Source organism: Gouania willdenowi, chromosome 12 (assembly GCF_900634775.1).
Source record: "Gouania willdenowi chromosome 12, fGouWil2.1, whole genome shotgun sequence".
Taxonomy (NCBI): Eukaryota; Metazoa; Chordata; class Actinopteri; order Blenniiformes; family Gobiesocidae; genus Gouania; species Gouania willdenowi.
The window spans coordinates 1986964-2010521 of record NC_041055.1 but is presented as its reverse complement, the minus strand read 5'-3'; the positions used below and the strand labels follow the sequence as shown (position 1 = coordinate 2010521).

The 23558-nt window shown below is 37.4% G+C and overlaps 2 protein-coding genes across 3 annotated transcripts in view; both read left to right on the top strand.

The window, feature by feature from the left end:
* Positions 1–559: 559 nt before the first annotated feature.
* Positions 560–13360, top strand: LOC114473658 (uncharacterized). The gene is made up of 14 exons (XM_028463422.1): positions 560–1041; positions 2572–2646; positions 2859–2991; positions 3098–4194; positions 4272–4331; positions 6773–6894; positions 7291–7429; positions 8259–8386; positions 9070–9199; positions 9346–9440; positions 10223–10404; positions 10554–10646; positions 11177–11282; positions 12973–13360. The coding sequence occupies exons 1-14, from the start codon at positions 724–726 to the stop codon at positions 13160–13162; spliced, it is 2868 nt and encodes a 955-aa protein (XP_028319223.1). The 5' UTR covers positions 560–723; the 3' UTR covers positions 13163–13360.
* A 3823-nt stretch (positions 13361–17183) lies between these two features.
* Positions 17184–23558, top strand: part of ap3b1a (adaptor related protein complex 3 subunit beta 1a) — an 81083-nt gene continuing 74708 nt past the window's right edge. Inside the window, exon 1 of one of the 2 annotated variants that reach the window (XM_028463313.1) lies at positions 17184–17451. In XM_028463313.1, the coding sequence (XP_028319114.1) occupies positions 17315–17451 (137 nt within the window). In that variant the 5' untranslated portion in view covers positions 17184–17314. Of the gene's footprint in view, positions 17456–23558 lie in introns of both variants that reach the window. The other variant, XM_028463314.1, reaches the window with a different exon arrangement.

The following is a 23558-nucleotide window of genomic DNA, read 5'->3' as shown; positions in this document are numbered from 1 at the left end:
ATTATTTTATTTGATCATACGCCACTTTTTCCATGATTGTACTCAACACAGTAACAAACTAATAGGTCTACTGTTTTTTCCTGAGAATTATTCCTTGTTGTTTTTGTTTTTAAGTAGAGGAATAATCTTAGCTGTCTTCCATTGTGTAGGAAAAACACATTTTGTTAAACTTAAATAATTATATTAGAAACAGGTAAAGCAGTTAAAACAGCTACTAACTGTAACTATTTAGTCTGAATATTGTCAATCCCTGCAGGTTTATCCATGCTGGCCTGTAATAGTACTTTAACATGATTTTCAGTTGCAGTCTGAAATTGAAATATACAGTCGTTGTCATGCATTATCCCTTTTTTATTGATTCATTTAAATATAAGTTTTTTGTTCGGGCTCCATGGCATTTCTCAATTTAATTTTAAAAAATATTTTCTTTTCCAGCTTATATTAAGTCAATAAAAGGCAGTTCCAAAAAGCTAAGAGTTGACAGGTTGTCATGGCACCTCAGGCTGAGACGAAAGCAGAATCGAACCAACAGATTCTCTAGGTGCACCGTCAGAAAGAACGTCCATAAACATTGACCAGCAGATGTCATCAGTGAGCAACGTTTGAGATCAAAGGGATTTTCGAATATTGTAAACTTTTATCACTGATTTCACACAATCCAGTGATTATTATAGAGTACATTTATTAAAATATTTAATAATTGTAAACTTGGAGAACCCAAGCATGGAGCAGCTGGCAGAGACCCCCACAGCTGAGCTCAGGACGACGACGACTCATAAAGTTTCCAGGAAAGCACGTCTTAGCTTTCCAACACCTGACTACTCCAAGGTAAAGTCCAGGGTTCAATTCTCCAGAGGCCAGTACAAGCCTCCAAAGAGCCGACGCCCCCTCAGGGAGGATTCCGTGAGCCCCCAGGCCCCGTTACCCTTTACATCTCCTGCTGACTTGGTGAGGGAAGTCCTGGACCACACAGAAGATAGATCCTCCTCTACGGACACCTGTAGCCCTCAGCAGGCCATCACTCTTGTTGATCAGCTACAGGTATCAGTTTTTCTCATTTACATCATCTCAATGCAATGTATTTGTACAGAACATTTCATACACCAGGCAACTCAATGTGCTTTACATGATCAAAAAGTGCAACAGAAAACATTCAACAGCCTAAAAATCAATAAGAACATTAAAATCATCAGTAAAATCATCAACAAACACATTACGTCATCATCATGACCATAAATTTCTCTCAATCATACGCAGTAGAGAAAAAAAGTTCTTTTAACTTTGATTTTAAAATGTTCACATGTGATGCTGACTTTAGCTCTGCTGCAGTTTGTTTCATTTCTTTGCAGCATAACAACTAAACACAGCATCACCATGGTTACTGTGAGCTCTGGTCTCCACTATCTGACCTGTGTCTATAGATCTCAGAGACCTGCTGGGTTCATACCTGACTAACATGTCACTGATGTATTCTGGACCAAACCCATTCACACATTTATAACCAGCAGCAGAACTTTACAGTCTCCTCTGAGGCTGACTGGGAGCCAGTGTAAAGACTTTAAAACTGGACTAATGTGTTCTGACCTCTTTGTTCTGGTTCAGACCTGAGCTGCAGTGTTCTGAACCAGCTGTAGATGTTTGATGAAGACCATTACAATAGTCCAGTCTGCTGGAGATTAAAGCATGGACCAGTTTCTCCTGATCTTTCTGAGCCATTAAACCTTTCACTCTGGAGATGTTCTTTAGGTGGTAGAAGATGTTTTTGTGATAGAATTGATCTGATGCTGAATGTCAGATCTGAGTCAATCAGGTCTTTATCTTCTAAAGATCCAGACTCAGATACTTGCTGACAGCAGTCCTCTTTTCCTTGTTACCAAAGACAATCACCTCCATCTTGTCATGGTTTAGTTGAAGGAAGTTTTCACTCATCCAGCTGTTTACTTTTTCTAAACAGTCACACAACACCTCAATGGGACCATAGTCATCTGGGTTCAGTGATAGATATAGTTGTGTGTCATCTGCATAGCTCTGATAATCAACCTTACAGTTGTGTAAAATTTGTCCTAAAGGAAGCATATAAAGGCTAAACACAAGGTGTCCAAGAACAGATCCCTGAGGAACCCCACAGGACATTGGTAATCTGTCAGATTCAGAGTTTACAATATTTACAAAATAACTTTGATCCTCCAAGTAGAACTTAAACCATTGCATTACTTTAACATTTAGTCCAACCCATGTTTACAATGTGTGCAACAAAAATGTATGATCTACAGTGTCAAATGCAGCACTTAGATCTAATAGAATGAGAACAGATACTTTTCCTGATTCAGTGTTCAACCTTATGTCATTGATCACTTTGATAAGAGCAGTTTCTGTGCTGTGATGAGAACCAAAACCTGACTGAAATGTATCAAATATTTTGTTGTGAATGTTAAGAATTGACTCAGTTGGTTGAAGACCACCTTCTCAATGATCTTGGCCATGAATGGAAGGTTCTGATTGATCTATAGTTAGCCAGTATAGAGGCATCCAGTGTTCTCTTTTTCATCTGTTCTTCTTCTCTTCCTACAGGAGAACTACATGGAACTGCTGATTGAGCATGCAGATGCAGAGAACACCATCGACCAACTGCGTCTGACAGCCAAGGTAGTTAATTTGTTATGTTCATAGTTTTTTGTGTGATTTTGGAATAGTTGTGTATTTTGTTGTAGTTTTTCTATGGTTTGGATGAATGTAACAACATGTTTGTTCATTAAAAAGTTGTGAGGTTTTCTTAGTTTAACTTCAGATCAAACTGGGTCGTACGTTGCTCCTGGACTGAAATTCAGTGTGTGTGTGTGTGTGTGTGTGTCCCTCAGGTGAAGCTGTGCTGGGACGATCTGACGGCTAATCACTGCGTCCAATCAGCAGCCACTCAAAGCGCCTCCAGTCCCATCCAGCTGGATTTCTCTCAGGCTCAGGGAGCTCAGATGGATGCGTGTTTTCCTCCAGGTCATTCTCCTTTACTTTGTGTTGTTATTAGACGTGTTGATAGAGTTCTTTGAAACACATTCACGTGTTTCCTTCTGGTGTCCTGATCCTCAATTCCTCCCAACAGGAAGCCTTCCTACACGTCCAGAATCTGATAGTCCTGATCCACAGCTGGAGCCACTGCTTGAACCAGAGCTAAGACCACAGCTGGAACAACAGCTTGAAACACAGCTGGGACCACAACTAGGACCACAGCTGGGACCACAACTAGGACAACAGCTGGGACCACAACCAGGACAACAGCTGGGACCACAACCAGGACAACAGCTGGGACCACAACTAGGACCACAGCTGGGACCACAACCAGGACAACAGCTGGGACCACAACCAGGACAACAGCTGGGACCACAGCTGGAACAACAGCTGGGACCACAACCAGGACAACAGCTGGGACCACAGCTGGGACCACAGCTGGAACAACAGCTGGGACCACAACTAGGACAACAGCTGGGACCACAACTAGGACAACAGCTGGGACCACAACTAGGACAACAGCTGGGACCACAGCTGGAACAACAGCTGGGACCACAACCAGGACAACAGCTGGGACCACAACTAGGACAACAGCTGGGACCACAACTAGGACCACAGCTGGGACCACAACTAGGACAACAGCTGGGACCACAACTAGGACAACAGCTGGGACCACAGCTGGAACAACAGCTGGGACCACAACTAGGACAACAGCTGGGACCACAGCTGGGACCACAGCTGGAACAACAGCTGGGACCACAACTAGGACAACAGCTGGGACCACAACCAGGACAACAGCTGGGACCACAGCTGGGACCACAGCTGGAACAACAGCTGGGACCACAACTAGGACAACAGCTGGGACCACAACTAGGACAACAGCTGGGACCACAACTAGGACAACAGCTGGGACCACAGCTGGAACAACAGCTGGGACCACAACCAGGACAACAGCTGGGACCACAACTAGGACCACAGCTGGGACCACAACTAGGACAACAGCTGGGACCACAACTAGGACAACAGCTGGGACCACAGCTGGAACAACAGCTGGGACCACAACTAGGACAACAGCTGGGACCACAGCTGGAACAACAGCTGGGACCACAACAAGGACAAGAGCTTGGACCACAGCTTGGACCACAGCTGGGCATCGTTCTCTCCCAGCAGGCCAAGATGTTACTCCAGCAGGTAAGGCCTCCATCAGAACTCACTGAGATGAATGTCCTTTAGGACCCTGGAGAGGTGCTCAGACTTTTCTCTTTCAGATGCAGACCTTTGGCGATCTACTGAAGAGTAGAAAACTGAGTCTTGAAAAGCAAACAGAGGTAACACTTTAACTCTTATTTTGGTTCTTTACTCTATACATATTTTACCTACCTGAACAGTGAGAATTAAAGCTACAACGCTGGAATCTTTAAAAAAAACTTCCACTAAAGTAAAACGAAGAGTTATGAATGTAACTATGGTTCTATGAATCTGGAATGACCGTCAGAGGCGGTGCTTTAAGCACTGAATATTCCCCTTTGTGCATGCACATCGTGAGTATGTATATCAACAATGTCATATGTGACCCCTGGATGACCCAAAGGAAGCTTATATCTTTCCTACAGAATGTTCTTGCGCGCACACAAGGATTCTGAGTGACAAAGAGGTCTGGTGGTCATTTGGGATTCATAGAACCATAGTTACATTCATAACTCTTAGTTTTATTTCATCCCTGCTGACCACCAGAGGCGGTGCTTTAAGCACTGAATGACTTTTACCAGAAAAGTCACGAAGAATCCTGCTTACCAGGGTGATTCTCATGAAATCCTCGTTTCATTGAGTTACAACATGAAATTTTAAAAAGACAAGAACAAACACATTTCTTTTTTAGTCATTATTGACAAGGTCTTAAGTGTTTGTGGGCATTCATTTTAAAATATTTACTGACAATTTAGCACTTTTTAGAACATATTTTCCAAAACAAGTCCAAAAAAATCTCATTAAAATTTTTTTAAAACGTCAAAATTATTAGAAAAAAAAAAACATTTTCAAATTTTTTAAGTTTGATTTCTGACAGTCCTGCACAGTTACTTGAAACTCTGACATGACATAAATATTTAAATGAACACTTTTATATGATTTAGACTGATTTTTCTCATTACCGCAACACCTTCCACGCAACCTAAAAGTTTTGTTATTTCAATTAAACCTATAAATAATTTCAAAATGATTTGACAATCCCAAAAGGCATAAATGATATATTATACACACACATTTTAAAGCTCCTACTAGATTTATATTCATTAAATTGACATTAAATCATGATGATAAATAAATATACGGTACGATATATAGTAAATACTAAGACGATTAAACATATTTTATAGTTTAACAGATCGGATACAGGTATAATCAATTACATGACAAACATGGACAAAATACGTTACACACACAAAAATACAGCATTAGAACATCTGCTAAAAAATAAATGTTTCTAAGTCAGTGACAGTGACTGTCCATTGTACCTAAAGATTCTCAACAACATATTACAAACTAAAAACTCATTTATTTACTTCCTGTTACATTCTATTTACAACTTCTAATTCAGCTGTTTTACATATTTTGTTGTGTACTTTGCCCAGATCTCAGGCAACACACAGAAGTGACGAGCTGGCAGTTTGTGGCTCTGGGACGATAGCTTTAATGTCATCAAAGTAATACCAGAAATTAATTAGCATTAATGTAGCATTAGCATTAACCTAGAAATAGCATTAACGTAGCAATAACCTAGCATTAGTCTAGTTAAGCTAGCATTAGCATTGGGCTAACATAAGCATTAGCCTAGCATCCCACTGTGGTCAGACTTTGCTTTCTTCCTGGAGACGGCAGCTGCCGTAGCCTCTACCCGCCGCTTAGAGACGGGCTGGAGGTGGCTGGCCTGATGTGGGGAGGTCTTCTTCAGCTACTGGGCCTTCCACCCCTGTCAACCTGGCAACAATTACTGCCCGAGGCAAGTAGCTGCAGTTCATGCAGGGTTTGCCTGACAGCACCTCCCACAGGTGCTCAGGAATAAGGCATGTGGGGCATAGGTCGTGGACATCCTCTGGCTGTAAAGAAGCCCCACAAGATGTGCAGATATGAGAGCCATTCATTATAGTTGCACTGAGACAACACTCCTTATCACAGTTAGCACAGCTGATCTAGCTCATCAGAGGGAGGGGGTACGTACTCCACCTATCTGGTATCACCCAGCACTTCTCGGCTTAGCCTGAGCACGGACGCTGTAGAATGGCTGAGTATAGAGACCGTATACTGGGGAAGGGAGCGCGTACGCTGCCTGCACAGTAGAGGCCCAAAAACAACCACCTTACTGTGGTCCTCATGTGATTTAGCATTATTATTGTTGTGTTTTTGCTGTATTAACTCCAGAAAACGATGAATATTTTCCACATTATACAAAATACATGGTGGGAGGGGGATTCTTTGGTGAAGCAATGAAACATTAAAATGTGGTTCAATGTGATTTCCTGGGACTTTTTTCCTCACGTGTCACTACATCTGCACCATTAACGTTGATAAAACAATAATTCATACAGTATATACAAGTTATAAACTTTAAACAACTCAGTTGTTTCCAAAGGGAATCTGTTGTCATGTAATTATAATTGATTGTTTATTAGGAGTTAAAAGCCTCTAAAGTTATTAATGTTTGATGATTGTGACTTAACGTAGTTAGTGGCAGTTTGTTTACGATGGCTGTTTGTGATGATGTCATCAACAGGGTTTGTGTCACCTCAGTGAAACTTTGGACTCGTTGGTAAAAAGTTTCCTCCTGACGAAGAAGGAGTTACGCCGCCTGAAGAAGCAGCACAGAGCAGACCTGGGTTGTCTTGACCCCACACGGTAAAAAGTGACCTTTAAAATATGAACAATGTGCCGTCCTGGTGGTTTTAACCTGTTTCCTGTTTGTTTCCTGGTGGTTTTAACCTGTTTCCTGTTTGTTTCCTGGTGGTTTTAACCTGTTTCTTTTTTGTTTCCTGGTGGTTTTAATCTGTTTCCTGTTTGTTTCCTGGTGGTTTTAATCTGTTTCCTGTTTGTTTCCTGGTGGTTCTAACCTGTTTCCTGTTTTTTTCCTGGTGGTCTTAACCTGTTTCCTGTTTGTTTCCTGGTGGTTCTAACCTGCTTCCCATTTGTTTCCTGTTTGAACCTGCTTCTCGTTTGTTTCCTGGTGGTTCTAACCTGCTTCCCATTTGTTTCCTGTTTTAACCTGCTTCTCGTTTGTTTCCTGGTGGTTCTCAGGACGTTGAAGGCACAGATCTACTACTCTGTGTATCTCATGAGGAAGCTGAAGAAGTATCAGGAGCAGCTCTGTGAGACTCCGCCCCCCTCCTTCCCTGTTCAGCTCGTGTGCTCGTCCACTCCACGAACCCCCCCACAGGTACCATCCTCCCCAACATTTATCAATATATCACCAGATAAATTGGGGGGGGGTCACAGAATCAACATTCATGTCAGCATTTAGAATAATGAGCAATCAGAGCATTAACAGGAAACAACAAAGGGTTTCTGCGTTTTTGTTGTCGTTTTGTGTATTATTGTTGTGACTTTATGTGTTTTTGGAATAGTTTTATGTATTTTTTTGTTGTTTTGTTTGTCTTTCTTGTCATTTTGTGTTTTTTTGTTCTAGTTTTATGTGTTTTTGGAGTCAATTTGTGTCTTTTTGTTGGTTCTTTAGAATCAAATTGTAAATTTCTGTTGTTATTTTGTGTGTTTTTGGAATATTTGTGTTTATATTTCTGTCATTTTGTCTATTTTTGTTGTTATTTTGTATGTTTATAATAATTTTTTGGGTTTTTTGAAAAATGTTGTGTATTTTTCAGTCAATTTGTTTAATTTTGTTTTAATTTTGTATGTTTATAGTAATTTTTTGTGTGTTTTTGAAATAATTGTGTATTTTTACATCATTTTGTGTGTTTTTAGAATAGTTTTGTATATTTTTCTGTTGTTTTGTGTGTCTTTGAAAATAATTTGGCTTTTTTTTTTTTTTTTGTGTGTGTTTTCGTTTTAATTTTGTATGGTTATAGTCATTCTGCGTGTGTTTGGACTCATTTTGTGTATCTTTTGGGGGACCATATAAAATGATTCTGTGGCCATGAGTTGCCCACGTCTGACCAACAATAAACTATTGTTTATGATGCGTTTGATTGTCCCATGATGACAGATTCTAACACACATATTTAATGAGCTGATTGTCTTCATTCCCACAGTTTCCAGCTGATCCTGGTGAGATGAAGGAACTGAGGTCAACCAGAGAAGGAAGTGACAACGACTACAAACACACACTCACCTCTCACTTCCTCCCACCTCTGAGCGATGCTCACACACACATGGATCAGTGAGTTGGAAATTAGTGCAACTTTGAGGAAAATTACAGCTTAAATTTCAAAATAAACTCAATACTCAATTCTGTTAGCACGTTAGCACGTTAGCAATGAGGCAAGCTGCAGCAAAGCTTTGGTTAGACTCTGATCCTGGAGGGCAGCAGTTCTGCACGTGTTAAATAATAACTCCCACCTGAGTGTAATGATCGGCTCAGGTGTGTTAGAGCAGGGATTCACAAAAGCAAGCAGGACTGCAACCCTCGAGGACCAGAGTCAAAGTAGGAAAGAAATCAAATGTTTTGATTCCAGTCAGTGATGTAACATCATGGTGATACGACCCGGTGCAATTTTTTTTTTTTTTTGTGCCCCCACCCTAAACACAAGTACATGCACACACACGCTTGGACACACATAGGCACAGCAAGTGAAAACTTCCTTCTATAAAATCTTAAAGCGTCTGTTCTGTTTTATTTATTATTTGCAACTTAACGCCACATTTTTCACAAATGTGTTTTTTTCAACTATCCAAAATCTATGAAAGAGAACAGGTGAACGACATAGTATGTAATAGATCAAATCAAATACAGAAAATGTAAATGTCTGGTGTAAACGCAGCATTACAATGCCTGGAACCTGGTGCACCATCAATAGTTACGCCTGTGATTCCAGTCTCACATGTTTGATATTTGTCTTTTAGAAGCAGTCAGTCCAGCTGCTTCCCTGGTCCTGTACCCAGCACCACCAGGACCACCACCAGAACCAGTAGCAGTAGCAGGAGGAGGAGGATCATACCTGGAGAGAGGAGGAGCTCCAAAGTTCAATCGCAAGTGAGTCAGCATTAAAAAATGTGTCTGAATGAGCGTGTTCTTCTCAGGTGTTTATCAGTCATGAACCCAACGTTAATGAAAAAGCAACATTTCTTATCCATTGGAAGTCTAAATGTGACTGTAACATGTGTTGGCTCCGCCCTCAGGACGGGATCATCTCTCCAGAACTGGACACTAGCTTCATTAGATCAGAGAGCAGCCCCCTCCCCCCTACTCCTGTCCACCAGATGGCGACAGAGAGGTGAGACCAGCAACATACATGTATTTTATTATTATTACGTGATGAAAACATGGAGAGATATTCTCTTTTACTTTGAAAGGACTGCTTTCAATCTAAAGCTGACTACATCCTTTTGTCCACAATCCTTACATTGAAATAAATAAAACAAAAAATACAAAATCAAAAGAAGAAATAAGTAAAGAAATTAGGGATTTGATATTATCACCATCCTTTGGTACCAATTCGATAAATATCAGGGTTCTGATTTATTGTGATTCTACGGAAGCAGATTAGGGCCAATTTTGATGATGAAAATAACTTTGGGCAAATCAACATTAAAGTTGAAAAGATGAAATTCAATTTGAAATTTCAAAAACGAACTCAAAATACAACATGGTGATAAAAGTCAAAGGTTTGCTAATAAAGTTTAAATAATTATTCTCTTCATCAAAGTTGGCCTTAATCCACTTCTATACAGTTCAATAATAACAATTATTGAAACTCACTGAGACATTTTTTTTACAGACCACGGGAACATAAACGACACTGCATGTAGGGTTAGAAAAAAATAAATAAATATATTGATATTTATTATCTTTACACAAAATAAAATTGTGATATATACATGAATCAATATTTTCCCCCCTCTCTTATTAAAAAACCTGTTTATTTTCTTATTAAAATCTATGGAGGAATTAGTCATAAATAAATAAGTCCCCTTCAAAATAAAAGCAGTGTTTTAATGTGGATATGGTGTTGTTTTGGACTTCCTGTGATTGCTGAGTCATGGTTTTGTCCTCCAGTGTCCGATTGTTCCGCTGTGATTCCATTGAGTCCATCTCTGCTGAGGAAAGCTCCAGGAATCCTCCGTCTGTTTTTCACCCGCCCACAAACGCCAGCACGGCTCAGCAGGAGAAAAGTGGGAGGAGCCGCAGCCTCTACTGCTCGTCACCGCAGCGTGTCACATGCAGCAGCATCAGCAGCAGTAAGAACAGTCATTTCCCCTTTAACGACCCTCATTTATCACCCGTTCCTACGCTACATCTGGGCCGTAGCACCACACTTTGGGCCCTGGGTACTAACCCTCTTCTTGGGCCCCTACTGTAAGTTATGTGCACTTGTGTCTGATTCCAGGGATGAGATCCAATGTTCAGCCTCCTGCTCTGATGTCCAGATCCACTCAGACCTCAGCAGCAGTGGAGAGGAGCAGCCGGACGCCACAGCACCGTGAGAACCTTCTTTATTCAACCAGTTCAGAGTTCTCAGTGAGAGAAACGTCTCTGATTTATATCAACTAAACAGCTTCCTCACATTCACATCAGGGAAAGGAAACCAGGAGAGACACTGGTTATGATGAACATGGCAAAAATCATCATGAAATCTGGTGAAAAGAGGTTAAAAGTGACAATAATGGGTCAACATATAAACATTAGGTGTAAAAGTGGTAGAAAGGGTTTATAAGTGCTGAACATGTCTGGAAAGTGGAACAAATGTGTAGAAAAGACATTAAAATGTGATGTAGAAGTGTCAGAAATGAGAGTAATGTAGCAAATATAAATTAAAAGGAGCAAAAATATGGAAAGAAAAAGTGATGAAAATAGGTTAAAATATGGTGAGTTTGGTGAAGTTACAGAAAAATGATAAAAATAAGCAAAAATGGGCTGAAATTGTTCAAAAGATATTCACACACACACACACACTTTCTTCTGACTGAGCACTCACTGAATGGAACTCCTAACCTGCTTTATGATTGGCAGACTGTTGCAGAGACTCCGCCCCTCATCGGGTCAGACCAGTGAAGAGCCAACACAACCGTGCTCTTTTTCTACGCCAGTTTCTGCCAGGGTGTCCACCTCAAAAACTGTAAGTACACACACACACACACACACACACAATATACAAAATAACTCCACAAACACACAAAACAACAAAAAGACTCAAAATAATATGAAAAATACAGAAATGGATTAGAAAAATACACAAAGGAACAAAAAATGTAACAAAACAATAAATAATTAATCCAGAAATACACAGAATGATGTTATGACTTCACAAACACAACAGACTAGGGCTGGGCGATATATCGAATATACTCGATATATCGCAGCTTGTAGTCTGTGCGGTGTTGAAAATGACCATACCGTTAAACTCGCAGACTTTTTTTTTGATTTTTTTTTTTTTTTTTTTTTTTAAATATCTTAGTGGCATTATGCACAAAAGGTGCACTTAAATTTAGTGTTGTTTTGAAATGTCATCTTAATGACAACATGCACAAAAGGGCACTATTTGTTTTAAAATATTGTAGTGGCATTATGTACAAAAAGTGCACTTTAATTTTGTGTTTTGAAATGCCATGTGAGTTGCATCCTGCACTAATGTCTTGTTTTGAAATGTCTCTGTGACAATTTTGCACAGAACGTGCACTTTCTGTTGACAATTTTATGTTTGAGCCACTCACTGTTTAATAAATACAGTTATGTCAACTTTGACTTAGTTGTGATATCCCCTTTTTTGCATGAAAGTTTAAAATTGGCATATATTAATGCAGTATGATCAAGAATGTTTTAATGTAGACATATAGAATCATCATACTGGTGTGATTTTGTGCATCAAAGTGTTAATTCAAGGGTAATGCAAAATATCGAGATATATATCGTGTATCGTGACATGGCCTGAAAATATCGCGGTATTTATAAAAGGCCATATCGCCCAGCCCTACAACAGACACACAAACCATTAGAAAAATGACTCCAAATATGCAAAAAAACAAAAACACACTATCTGATTGGTTGTTATTCTAATGACTGTAGATCATGTGACCCTCAGATCAGATACGATCAGTTTTGTGGATCGCTGCGTTTTGTTATTTTTGTAGTTGTTGAGTTTGTTTTTGGAACAATTTTGTAAATTGTTGTTGATCTTTTGTATATTTTTCTGTAATTTTCTATCTTTTTTGGAGTTCCTCTGTATTTATGTTTGTTTTTTATTTGTAATGAGTCATTTTGTGTATTTATTTATTTATTTATTTCATTTTAATTTTGTGTGTTTTTGGAGTATTTTGTTTACTGTTGCTGTAGAAAAAGGTTTGTTTACAAGTCCCTCCCTCACATTTAGATTAAAATAATAGTGGCCGATGATCTGGATGTTCCCCACCCTGCACACAATGAGACGCTCAGAAGATTAATAAATAAATAAATAAATAGTGTGCTCATATGTATATATATATATATGTATATATATATATATATATATATATATATATATATATATATATATATATATATATATGAGCCTAAACATGACCAGAAACTTATTCCAGAAAAAAATGTCTATGGGTTTGCCAGAAATTCTAAATATGAAAATGTGGTCATGATCCACTAAATACTGTTTATTTCACTTCTTTACAAAGTGAGATTGTTTAAAATGTGTGTTATCAGTCATTATGATCTATAGATGTTTTTAAATAGTTTTCTAAGTTAAATGTTGAAGTGGGACAAAGGGTTTGAGAACCACTGATCTAAACCAATAACAGACTGTGTTGTGTTCCTCTCAGGTTCTACCCCTCCCCTCACAGCGGGTCACTGTTGGGGTTCAGAGGTCACACTGAGGCCACGCCCTCATTGGACAGAGCCATCAGAGCCGCTGAGAGCATGAAGAGATCGTCCAGTCGCATGGTTGACTCTCTGTCTGCAGGCCTGCACCTCCGGCAGCACCTCGCTACCCCGCTCTGGACTCAATCTTGATGATGTGATCATCCAACAGTTTAAGAGCTTTCTCAGTGTTGAGGATAGAGAGAAGTGTTTGATGTGTTCCTGCACTCAGCACTTCCTGTCCTATGGAAAAACGCTCATTTAAATATGGCGTCTATAGTAGTGGGCGTGCACTGTAACGTTTCTCACTCAACGTTCTTGAAGCCAAAATACGACATATAGGGGCGTTTCCATCTTGCAGACTACTAGTGGCACAGTGTTAGTGAATCTGGGTCATCAATGGTCCAACTTATCATCAAGTCCAACACCTGGTGCTGATGGTGTGAAGAAAAGCTGAAAGAGCTGATGGAGAATCACACGCTCTCAGGAACATGTCCTACCTTTGGATCACGTTGGAAGAAGTTCTGGACCTTGAATAACTGTTGTTACTTGTTGTGTCAATAAACCTGCCTTTAGTTTCATTTATTCTTTAGTTTTATTCCTTCTCACTGACCTCATTCCTGTTAAATTACAAACTACGACTGTTAAAGATGGTGACGAGGTCTTTGTTTTTTAAAGGTTTTTTAAAAAGTCTTAAAAAGCTCAGGATTCCTGCATAAACCCTGTTAATTATTTAGTAGCTTTTTAGATCATTTAGTAGATTTTTAGATCATTTAGTAGATTTCTAGATCATTTAGTAGATTTTTAGATCATTTTGTAACTTTTTCAGTCACAATAACAACTTGTGCTGCTTTGAGTTTCTCTAAAAAACAGGAAAAGTTAAAGATGTGGATGTAAACCTTTTATTTACAGAATAAACCAGTTGTAACCACAGGGTGTGACTTCAACCCAGTTCTTCTCTATATGTTGCGTTATGATGAGCACTTAGGGGCTGTTCTCTCACCCAGGGGGTTGATCGGTAGGAGGTGTGGTTTTACGCCCTATATAATGTGTTGACGCGCTTTGTATCATTTATTCATGTGATGCTGCTGAACTGATTTAAAGCTATACTAACCTCCACCTGAGTCGTTCCTCATTCTGCCGCAGCGTCTTCAATTATATGCAGAAAAATAGCATATGGATTTATAATGATTAACATTATATTTTATAATATTTAAAGTATTGATAATCCAATATTTGAGAAATAATATTTGTCTTTTTCATTTTTTGTAGATTTTGTTGGTTTTTAAATGCAGTTCACATTCAACCTGTAAAAAAAAGTGTATATATAATTTAGATTATAGACAACCATTTATAATAAAAGCATATTTAATTCCTGATTTTAATTATTCATTTCATTTTGAATGGGTAACCATAGAAGAACACACAGATCAACCATACCAAAAAGTGCACCACTAGGTGGCGCTATAATGGGTGCAAACGCATTTTGGCTTGTAACTTTCACACTTTAAATCACATCTTCCAAAACTTCATATCCACCTGTTCACAGCAAGTGGCACGTTGGCCTGTGTCCTGACGCTCGCCACAATTCCGTCATCCTTTGTGATGTACTTTCACGGGCTCCGCGAATCCTGGGGGCCTTGTCGCGCAGGAAGGCTTGGCCCCCTTTTATGAATGCTTGCAGTTCTAGTTATAATTAGAATTGGTGAATCTTTTCAGATCAAGGACACGCCCCTCTCTGGGTCTTCCTGCATGGACCCAGGCCCTAAAGGCATTCTTATGATAAAGAGCCACATACTGTTCTGGCTTCATCCTGGCTTTACGCTGGATTTTTTTTCAGCGTAGGTATAGAGCGTTGTGCTAGCCTCATGTATAGCTCACACAATACTGTATTTTCATACAAGGCACAAAGATCGTCACGGTGAGAGATTTCATCACAATTCACATCAGAACATAAAATAGCATCAATTGGCAAATAAACTTTGCCCAACAGGATGTCAGTTCTTCCGTAATATGATAGCTTGTTCTCATTTGTAATTTTAGACCAAACTAGTTTATTCTTACGAGTACATTTCACCTCCTGAGATAGCTTGGGAAAACTGTCAAAATTGAATGTCATTATAAATGGAATATGGTCATAAATTGATGCCTTATCGATAATAGAGTTTAGGATGTGATGGGCATCAGCAGGAATAATACAATGGTCAAACCATGATGTTGTATCCCAGGCCTCACTAACATATGTAAAGCTATTTGTCAGTAATAGTATTTGAGAGGATTAAAAGAAATTATCATCACAAAATTGTAACAAAAGTTTAGTAAATAAGGACCTTTTGTCTGATATGTCAGCGTTCAGTCACCCACTGCATGAGCACTGGTGTGATTCTCAGAAATAAAAGAGTTGATGAAAGCCAGACTCAGGTATTCATCCTCATTTTCTAGTGACTCATAAGGTGTATATACTGTACATTAAGGATAGTGGACTGCTTGTTACCATTCTTTATCTGCTCAGCAACACACCAGTCAACTTCAAGTCAGATAACATTCATCACTGGGTCCAGATGTTTGTGACAGAGGATGGTGACAATTCCCAGGGAAAGGTCCGTTCATGAGGATGGTGGCAGAGGGAAAGAAGCTGTTTTTGTGTCTGGAGGTTCTGGTCCTGATGGACCGAAACCTTCCAGAGGGGAGAGATTGAAACAGTTTGTGACCGGGGTGGGAGGGGTGGGAGGGGTCGGCCACAATCTTTCCTGCACGCCTCAGAGTCCTGGAGGGGTACAGGTCCAGGAGGGAGGGCAGATTGCAGCCAATGACCTTCTCTGCACAGTGAATGATACGCTGCAGTCTGGGTTCTTCCTTCATGTCTGTGTTCAACCACCTTCCGCTACAGTAGGGGCCCCCATTCTCTGGAACCTTTATTTTAGGGGTTGTTACGATTCCAAACATAATGTAAAGTCCATGTGACTTATTTCAGTTGTATATTATTGTTACATATTACTATGAAATGTAACATACGTGTAATAAGTAATTAACACAAAATAACAAACAAAATTTTAAAAAAATGCCTAAAAACACAGAAAACAAAACAAGAATATACCAAAATAAAGTGAAAAAAACAAAACAAAACAACCACAGAATCACACAATGGGTAACTTTTATCACAGCGAGGCCATAAAACTGTGGTTATATCTGATCCGTGGGTCACATGATCAACATTCATGTCAGCATTAGAATAACGACCAATCAGAGCATGAACACAGGAAACTACAAAGAGTTTGTGTTTTTGTATCATGTGTAGTTTTTTGTTTTGTGTATTTTTGTTTTTATTTTGTGTGTCTTTGGAGTCATTTTGCGCATTTTTTTCGTTGTGTGGAATTTTTTAATCTTTTCAAATTTGTACATTAATCATGTATTTTAATCTTGTATATTTTCCACATTCGGTTTTTATATTTTTGTGGTATTTTTGTAGTCAGTTTGTGGGTCTTCTGAGTAATTTTGTGTATTTCTGTATCAGTTTTGTGTAATTTTATAGTCATCTTGGGTGTTTTTGGAGACATTGTATGTCATTCGTAGAAGTGTATTCTTTCAGTCATTTTGTATTCTTTTTTCGGAGTTACTTTCTATGTTTTTGTTTTTGTCGTTTTGTATTTTTGTCGTATTTCAGTTGTCTTTTGTGTCTTTGGAGTACATTTTTGTGTTTTTTTAGTCGTTTTAAAAAAATTAAAAAAAAGTTTTATTTTTGTAGTCATTGTGTTTTTGTAGTGACTTTGTGTATTTTTTGTCGTTTTTTATTTTTTGTGTATGTTTTTAGTCCTCTTTTGTGTCTTTGGAGTAACTTCCTAAATTTTTGTTGTCGTTTTGTAGGTTTTAAAATATTTCTGTCGTCATTTTGAGTGTCTTTAAAGTCAATTAATTTTTTTATTTATTTTATTTTTCATGTCGTTTTTAAAAATAATTTTTGCGTTATTTTCGTCGCCATTGTGTGTGTGTGTCTTTTGAGTCATTTAGTGTGTAACAAGTCATTTTGTGTATATTTATTAAACCAAGCGTTTCAAACACAATATAAATCTTTTAATTTACTTCACTATTATTCATTCATAGAACTTTTCCTGACAGAGTAGTGTGTGATCTACCTGTTGTACGTCTATGCTCAGTCAGTCATGTGAGTCACACTTGTCCAGCTCACACTTCCGGGTCTGCGCAGACGAAGCTTTGCTAAAAGCTGGACTAACTTCACTCCTTTAAAGATTTTAAAGAGCGTCTGAGTTGAGTTTTGTGCCAACGTAGCAGCTTTATTCCACCAACATGTCGTCTGGAGCTCTTTATAACGACCAGGGTGGAGCGGAGGCTGCGGTAGAAGCGGGCCAGGAGAACACTCCGACCACCGGGGGAACCGGGGGCACCGGGGCCGCCTTCAGACTCTTCAACACGGACTTCAAAAAGTAGGTGCGCCCCCGTGTGTGTGTGTGTGTGTGTGTGTGTGTGTGTGTGTGTGTGTGTGTGTGTGTGTGTGTGTGTGTGTGTGTGTGTGTGTGTGTGCGTGTGTGTGTGTGTGTGTGCGTGCGTGCGTGCGTGTGCGCGTGCGCGTGCGCGTGTGTAACAGTGTGTTTGCTGTATAAAATGAGGTCAGTATCACATATGTGTGAAAAGTAACTAAAGTACTACACAGTGCTCATACTTCTGCTCAAATTAACTTTATTTATTGATCTTTAAAATAGTTTGTTTGAAACTGTGCAAAAGTGAACTGTTTTTTTAAAAAATTTTATTATTTTTTTAATGACTGTCTTTTCGAAGTCATTTTGCAAACTTTTTCTTTTATTTACAGTTTGTTTCTGTTCTCATTTTGTGTCTTTGTTTGTTTTTGGAATCATTAATTCAACTTTTCTTTAATTTTGTTGTCATTTTGTGTGTTTTGTGGAATCCTTTTGTGAATTGTTTTCTAACTTTGTGTGTTTTTGGGGTCATTCTGTATGTTTATTAGGGATGTCCCGATACAACTTTTTCCACTTCTGATATGATACCGATATTGTAGTCTTGCTTATCGGCCGTCATACATACTTTTATTACTTATTTTGTAGTGTGGAATGTTAGAAAAGGTTTGATCAAGTGATTTTACTCAAACAGAGAACAATAGTCATCAACAGTAGGGATGAGAAAAACTGATCCATTTATTGTTAACCAACTGGTGACATACATTTTAACCTTTACAACGATATCTGAAGTATTCTACAATTGAATAAAAATAAATAGAAAATAAATGAAAAGACCAGCACTAATACTAAGGTGCGTTACTGCCACCTACTTTGTTGTAATGTGAACAGGGATGAACGTTGCAGATTAGCCTTGGCTATAAATGTTGTAGTGTGGTACATGTTTCTTCACACTTGTTGCTATCAAATAAAGGAATAAATAAAAACCACAGTCACCTTAGGACTGCTCGATTGTAGAAAAAATAATAATCACGATTATTTTAGTCATAATTGAAATCACGATTATTCAAACGATTATTTGTCAACCAAAAAGTTACTTGTTTTTGGTACAAAAAACCCATAAAATATACTTTTTAAACCCTTCAAACACTAGCAACACATTTCCTCGTGTTAGCCTGCAGGCTAGCTTTGGAAGGGGCGGGGCAGAGGGGCGGAGCTTGCATGTGTTGCATATGCGTGGATTAAACAACTCAAAGTTAGTATTAATAACGTGTGTGTGCCAAGCTTTATTATTTGTAGATGTCCAAAATAGTGGGTTTATTTTATGTAGCGAATAAAACGTGTTTAAAAAAAAAAAGTTTATATCAGTGATTTTAGATGCAGTTCGATAAAATCTGATATTCGTTTTCTGGCTGATATCGAACCAATGTGCGATATCAATATCGGATCGGGACACCTCTAATGTTTATTTTGTCTTTTTGTTTGTTTTTGGAGTCATTTTGTACATTTGTGTTATTTTATTCGTTTTTATTGTTTTGTATGACTTTTGGATTCATTTTGTGTATTTTTGTTGTCATTGTGTGTGTTTTTTTTAAAAAATAATTTTGTAAATTGTTTTCTAACTGTGGGTGTGTTTTTTTGGGCCAGCTTAGCACAGATGTGTGAAAAGTAACTAAAGTACTTGAAAGTTCTCATACTTCTGTTCAAATGAACTCTATTTATTGATCTTTAAAATAGTTTATGTTTGAAACTGTGCAAAAGTCAACTATTATTTTGATGACTTTGTCAAACCTAAGCCAGACACATGAAAAACATTCTTTAAAAAGTGCTAAAAATGTGCAGCGTTTATTATCACTGCTCAATATTTTCTTTGTTTTTTTCAAAACTTTTTATTACACATTTTTGGCACTCAACAAACATGTCCATATTTGGTACAGTAGTCAATAATAACAGTAGTCAATAATAACAGTAGTCAATAATAACAGTAGGAACATTAGTGTCAAACAAAGCAATAGATATTTGATACCTGTAAGATTAAAAATATGTTTTTTTATTTAAAAAAACAAGGGGTCTCACAAAATAGATTGTATGCATGTTAGCGCTGGGCGATATGGATCAAAATTCATATCTCAATATTCATGTCTCACCAGAAAAACAATCCTGAGTACACTTTGTTGATACAAAACACCACACAGACACATTTATTAACAAACAGCTCCACAATATGTACCACTTTTGGCCTTTTCTCCTCTGAGAGACAGCATGTGTGAGTGAGTTCTGTAGTGTGACGTTTTTAGATGTTCTGAGAAGTAGCAAAAGCAGCAACTCCTTAAATGTCTATTTTAATATTAAATAAACATAACATTTTAAAAAAGCATCAATATAGGCAAATAAAGGCAATTTAGTATTTTTTTATATCACCAAAACAGAAATTGCGATATCTCGACTCTCAATGTACTGCTTAGGCCTAGCACACACACTCACACACACGCATACACTCACACACACACACACGCATACACGCACACATATATATATACTCACTCTCTCACACACACACACGCACACACACACACACACGTCTATGTACACACACACATACTCAGATATATACAAGTATAAATAAAATGAAAAACATTTACAAAATAAAGTAAAAGTAAATAAATAAAATACACATAACAATATTTTTAAATATAAATAAGTAGACAATTAAAATTATGTAATAAAAAAAACCCATAATAACAATAAATAAAATAAAAGCTGGGATAGGTCAGATGGTAAACGGAGGTTCATCAACAACCATACCAGTCACAACATACCAACATGTGCAAAGTTACAAAATAATATGTATGATTATGATACACGCCAATCAAAATAATACGTATGATTATGATACACACCAATCAAAATAATACGTATGATTATGATACACACCAATCAAAATAATACGTATGATTATGATACACACCAATCAAAATAATACGTATGATTATGATACACACCAATCAAAATAATACGTACGATTATGATACACGCCAATCAAAATAATACGTATGGTTATGATACACACCAATCAAAATAATACGTATGATTATGATACACACCAATCAAAATAATACGTATGATTATGATACACACCAATCAAAATAATACGTATGATTATGATACACACCAATCAAAATAATACGTATGATTATGATACACGCCAATCAAAATAATACGTATGGTTATGATACACGCCAATCAAAATAATACGTATGATTATGATACACGCCAATCAAAATAATACGTATGATTATGATACACGCCAATCAAAATAATACGTATGATTATGATACACGCCAATCAAAATAATACGTATGATTATGATACACACCAATCAAAATAATACGTATGATTATGATACACACCAATCAAAATAATACGTATGATTATGATACACACCAATCAAAATAATACGTATGATTATGATACACACCAATCAAAATAATACGTATGATTATGATACACACCAATCAAAATAATACGTATGATTATGATACACACCAATCAAAATAATACGTACGATTATGATACACGCCAATCAAAATAATACGTATGGTTATGATACACACCAATCAAAATAATACGTATGATTATGATACACACCAATCAAAATAATACGTATGATTATGATACACACCAATCAAAATAATACGTATGATTATGATACACACCAATCAAAATAATACGTATGATTATGATACACACCAATCAAAATAATACTTATGGTTATGATACACGCCAATCAAAATAATACGTATGGTTATGATACACGCCAATCAAAATAATACGTACGATTATGATACACGCCAATCAAAATAATACGTACGATTATGATACACACCAATCAAAATAATACGTACGGTTATGATACACACCAATCAAAATAATACGTATGGTTATGATACACACCAATCAAAATAATACGTATGGTTATGATACACACCATTCAAAATAATACGTATGGTTATGATACACGCCAATCAAAATAATACGTATGGTTATGATACACACCAATCAAAATATATGAACAAACAAAACACACACACTTCCTAGAGGCACCACTACAGATAAAACTGAAGATCAGCTCCAGGAACCAAACTATGGCTGAGAGGGAACAGATCAATATTACTCGATCTGATGATTTCAACTGCACATATTTTCACACGGAATGCCCTTAGATTACTGGTTCCCAACTGGTGGTTCGGGACCCTAAAGTGTCTCACGGACCCATTTTCTTTGGGCTGCAAGTGTTTGTCTGGAACTATTAAAGACTCGGATGTAATGCCTTTATTTTGAAAGGTGTATAATGCTGCTGAGCAAATTTTTACTCCACAGATAAAAAATCTGTTAATTATACACGTATTTATATTTTTAATATATATGCATTTTTGTTGTTCTTGGGCCTCTTTGGTTCATTTTGGCCCTGTCTTGTTTCAGTCCTTTTTAGTAAATTGTTTGTGCTTTTATGTCCCTCCTTTTTATTCATTTTTTGGTGATTTTTTTTGTTTGTTAGTTTTTTTCCTTCTTTTTGTCCCTTTTTCCATTTGTTGTCCTTTTTTGCGATTTCTTTCAAACATCTCTGTTATTGATTAGCAGCAGTTCATTAAAAGTAGAAAGTGAATTATTCCAAAGCAAACAAAACATTGTTCACGGCACAGTTCATAAATAAAGATGTAAATCAATGCACTTCACAAAAAACAATCAAATAAAGACAACAGGAAACCCCTTCTTGTAATATTACCTGCTGGAATATGTTGTTTTTGTAGTTTTTGGAGGTATTCTAGTGTCTTTTGTTATTTTGTCTGTTTTTGTTGTCATTCTGTGTATTCTTCTGTAATTTATCATGTAATTTTGTGTATTTTTTCTTTATTGTAGTTTAGTGTATTTTTTGGAGTCGTCGTGTGTATTTTTGGAGTCATTGTGTGTACTTTTTGAGTCCCTTTGTGTGCTTTGGCAGTAATTCTAGTGTTTTTTGTTGTTTTATGTGTTTTTATTGCCAATTTGTGTATTCTTCTGTTATGTTAAGTTCACAATACAGTTCATACGTGCAGATGTAATTCAATGCACTTACACAAAACCCAAAAATTCTGTCTTGTATAATTACCTGCTGGCATATGTTGTTTTTATAAATGTTGTCTTAGAGTTGATTACATTTTTGAAGGAACTTAAAATTTTTCCTAAATCGTGCAAATTATCCAACAAAATTCCCCCAAATTAATAAAAATGAGTGAAGCTCATGCAGGGACTGATTTCAGTGTCTTATTGTTTCATATTAATGGTTCCTTAACATATTTTACATATCATTTATTCATGGAAGTCCAAACTAGGGCACATTAATGTAGGAATTGTTTGTTTTTCAACCTAAAGTCTGCGGCCCATTAGAGATCAAACTGCTGCGTATTTGGACCCTGAACTAGAACTAGTTTGACCCAGTCCTGAATGTGACCCAGAGCTTTGAACCCTTTAATGATTCTGAATGTTTGTGCAGCAAATAAATGACGTGCACACTGTGGAGCATGTGGTCATAATGTTATGGCATTCGTTTTAAATCAAGTTCACGTGTTTGTCACGAGGGACGGCCACTAGAGGGCAGCCAATCACCACTCTAAGTTTAGCTTTCATTCATAACATACACTCACTGGCATCAGCCATCATCACATGACAGAGCCCAGGTCACATGACCAACATTCATGTCAGCATTAGAACTGTTTCCAATCTGAGCTTTAACACAGAGAAGAACCAAGTCTTTGTGTGTAGTTTTATTGTGTGTTTCTGGAGTCATTCACGTTATTTACTATATTTTAATATATGATCAGTGATGTAGCAGGCAAAAAAAGTAGCAGGAAAAAACTCGTGTTTTTAGATACAAAAATTGAAAATCAACCGATTTTTAAATGTTTTTTAATCCCTTTTCGACCCTGATGAAGAATTACGCCTTGAATTTCAATTTTAGTTTTTCAATTTGAAAACGAATATCAAATATCCACTCGTTTTTTGTTTTTTGATTTCCTTTTCTGAACAGAACATTCAATGACCAAAACATTTATCAGTAAGTATGCTGGGGTTGGTCAGAT

Coding starts and splice junctions, on each gene's coding strand:
- LOC114473658 (XM_028463422.1), top strand. CDS start 724: ATGGAGCAGCTGGCAGAGACCCCCACAGCTGAGCTCAGGACGACGACG. Junction 7,430..8,258: donor CTCCACGAACCCCCCCACAG/GTACCATCCTCC, acceptor TCATTCCCACAG/TTTCCAGCTGATCCTGGTGA. Junction 9,441..10,222: donor CACCAGATGGCGACAGAGAG/GTGAGACCAGCA, acceptor TTTGTCCTCCAG/TGTCCGATTGTTCCGCTGTG.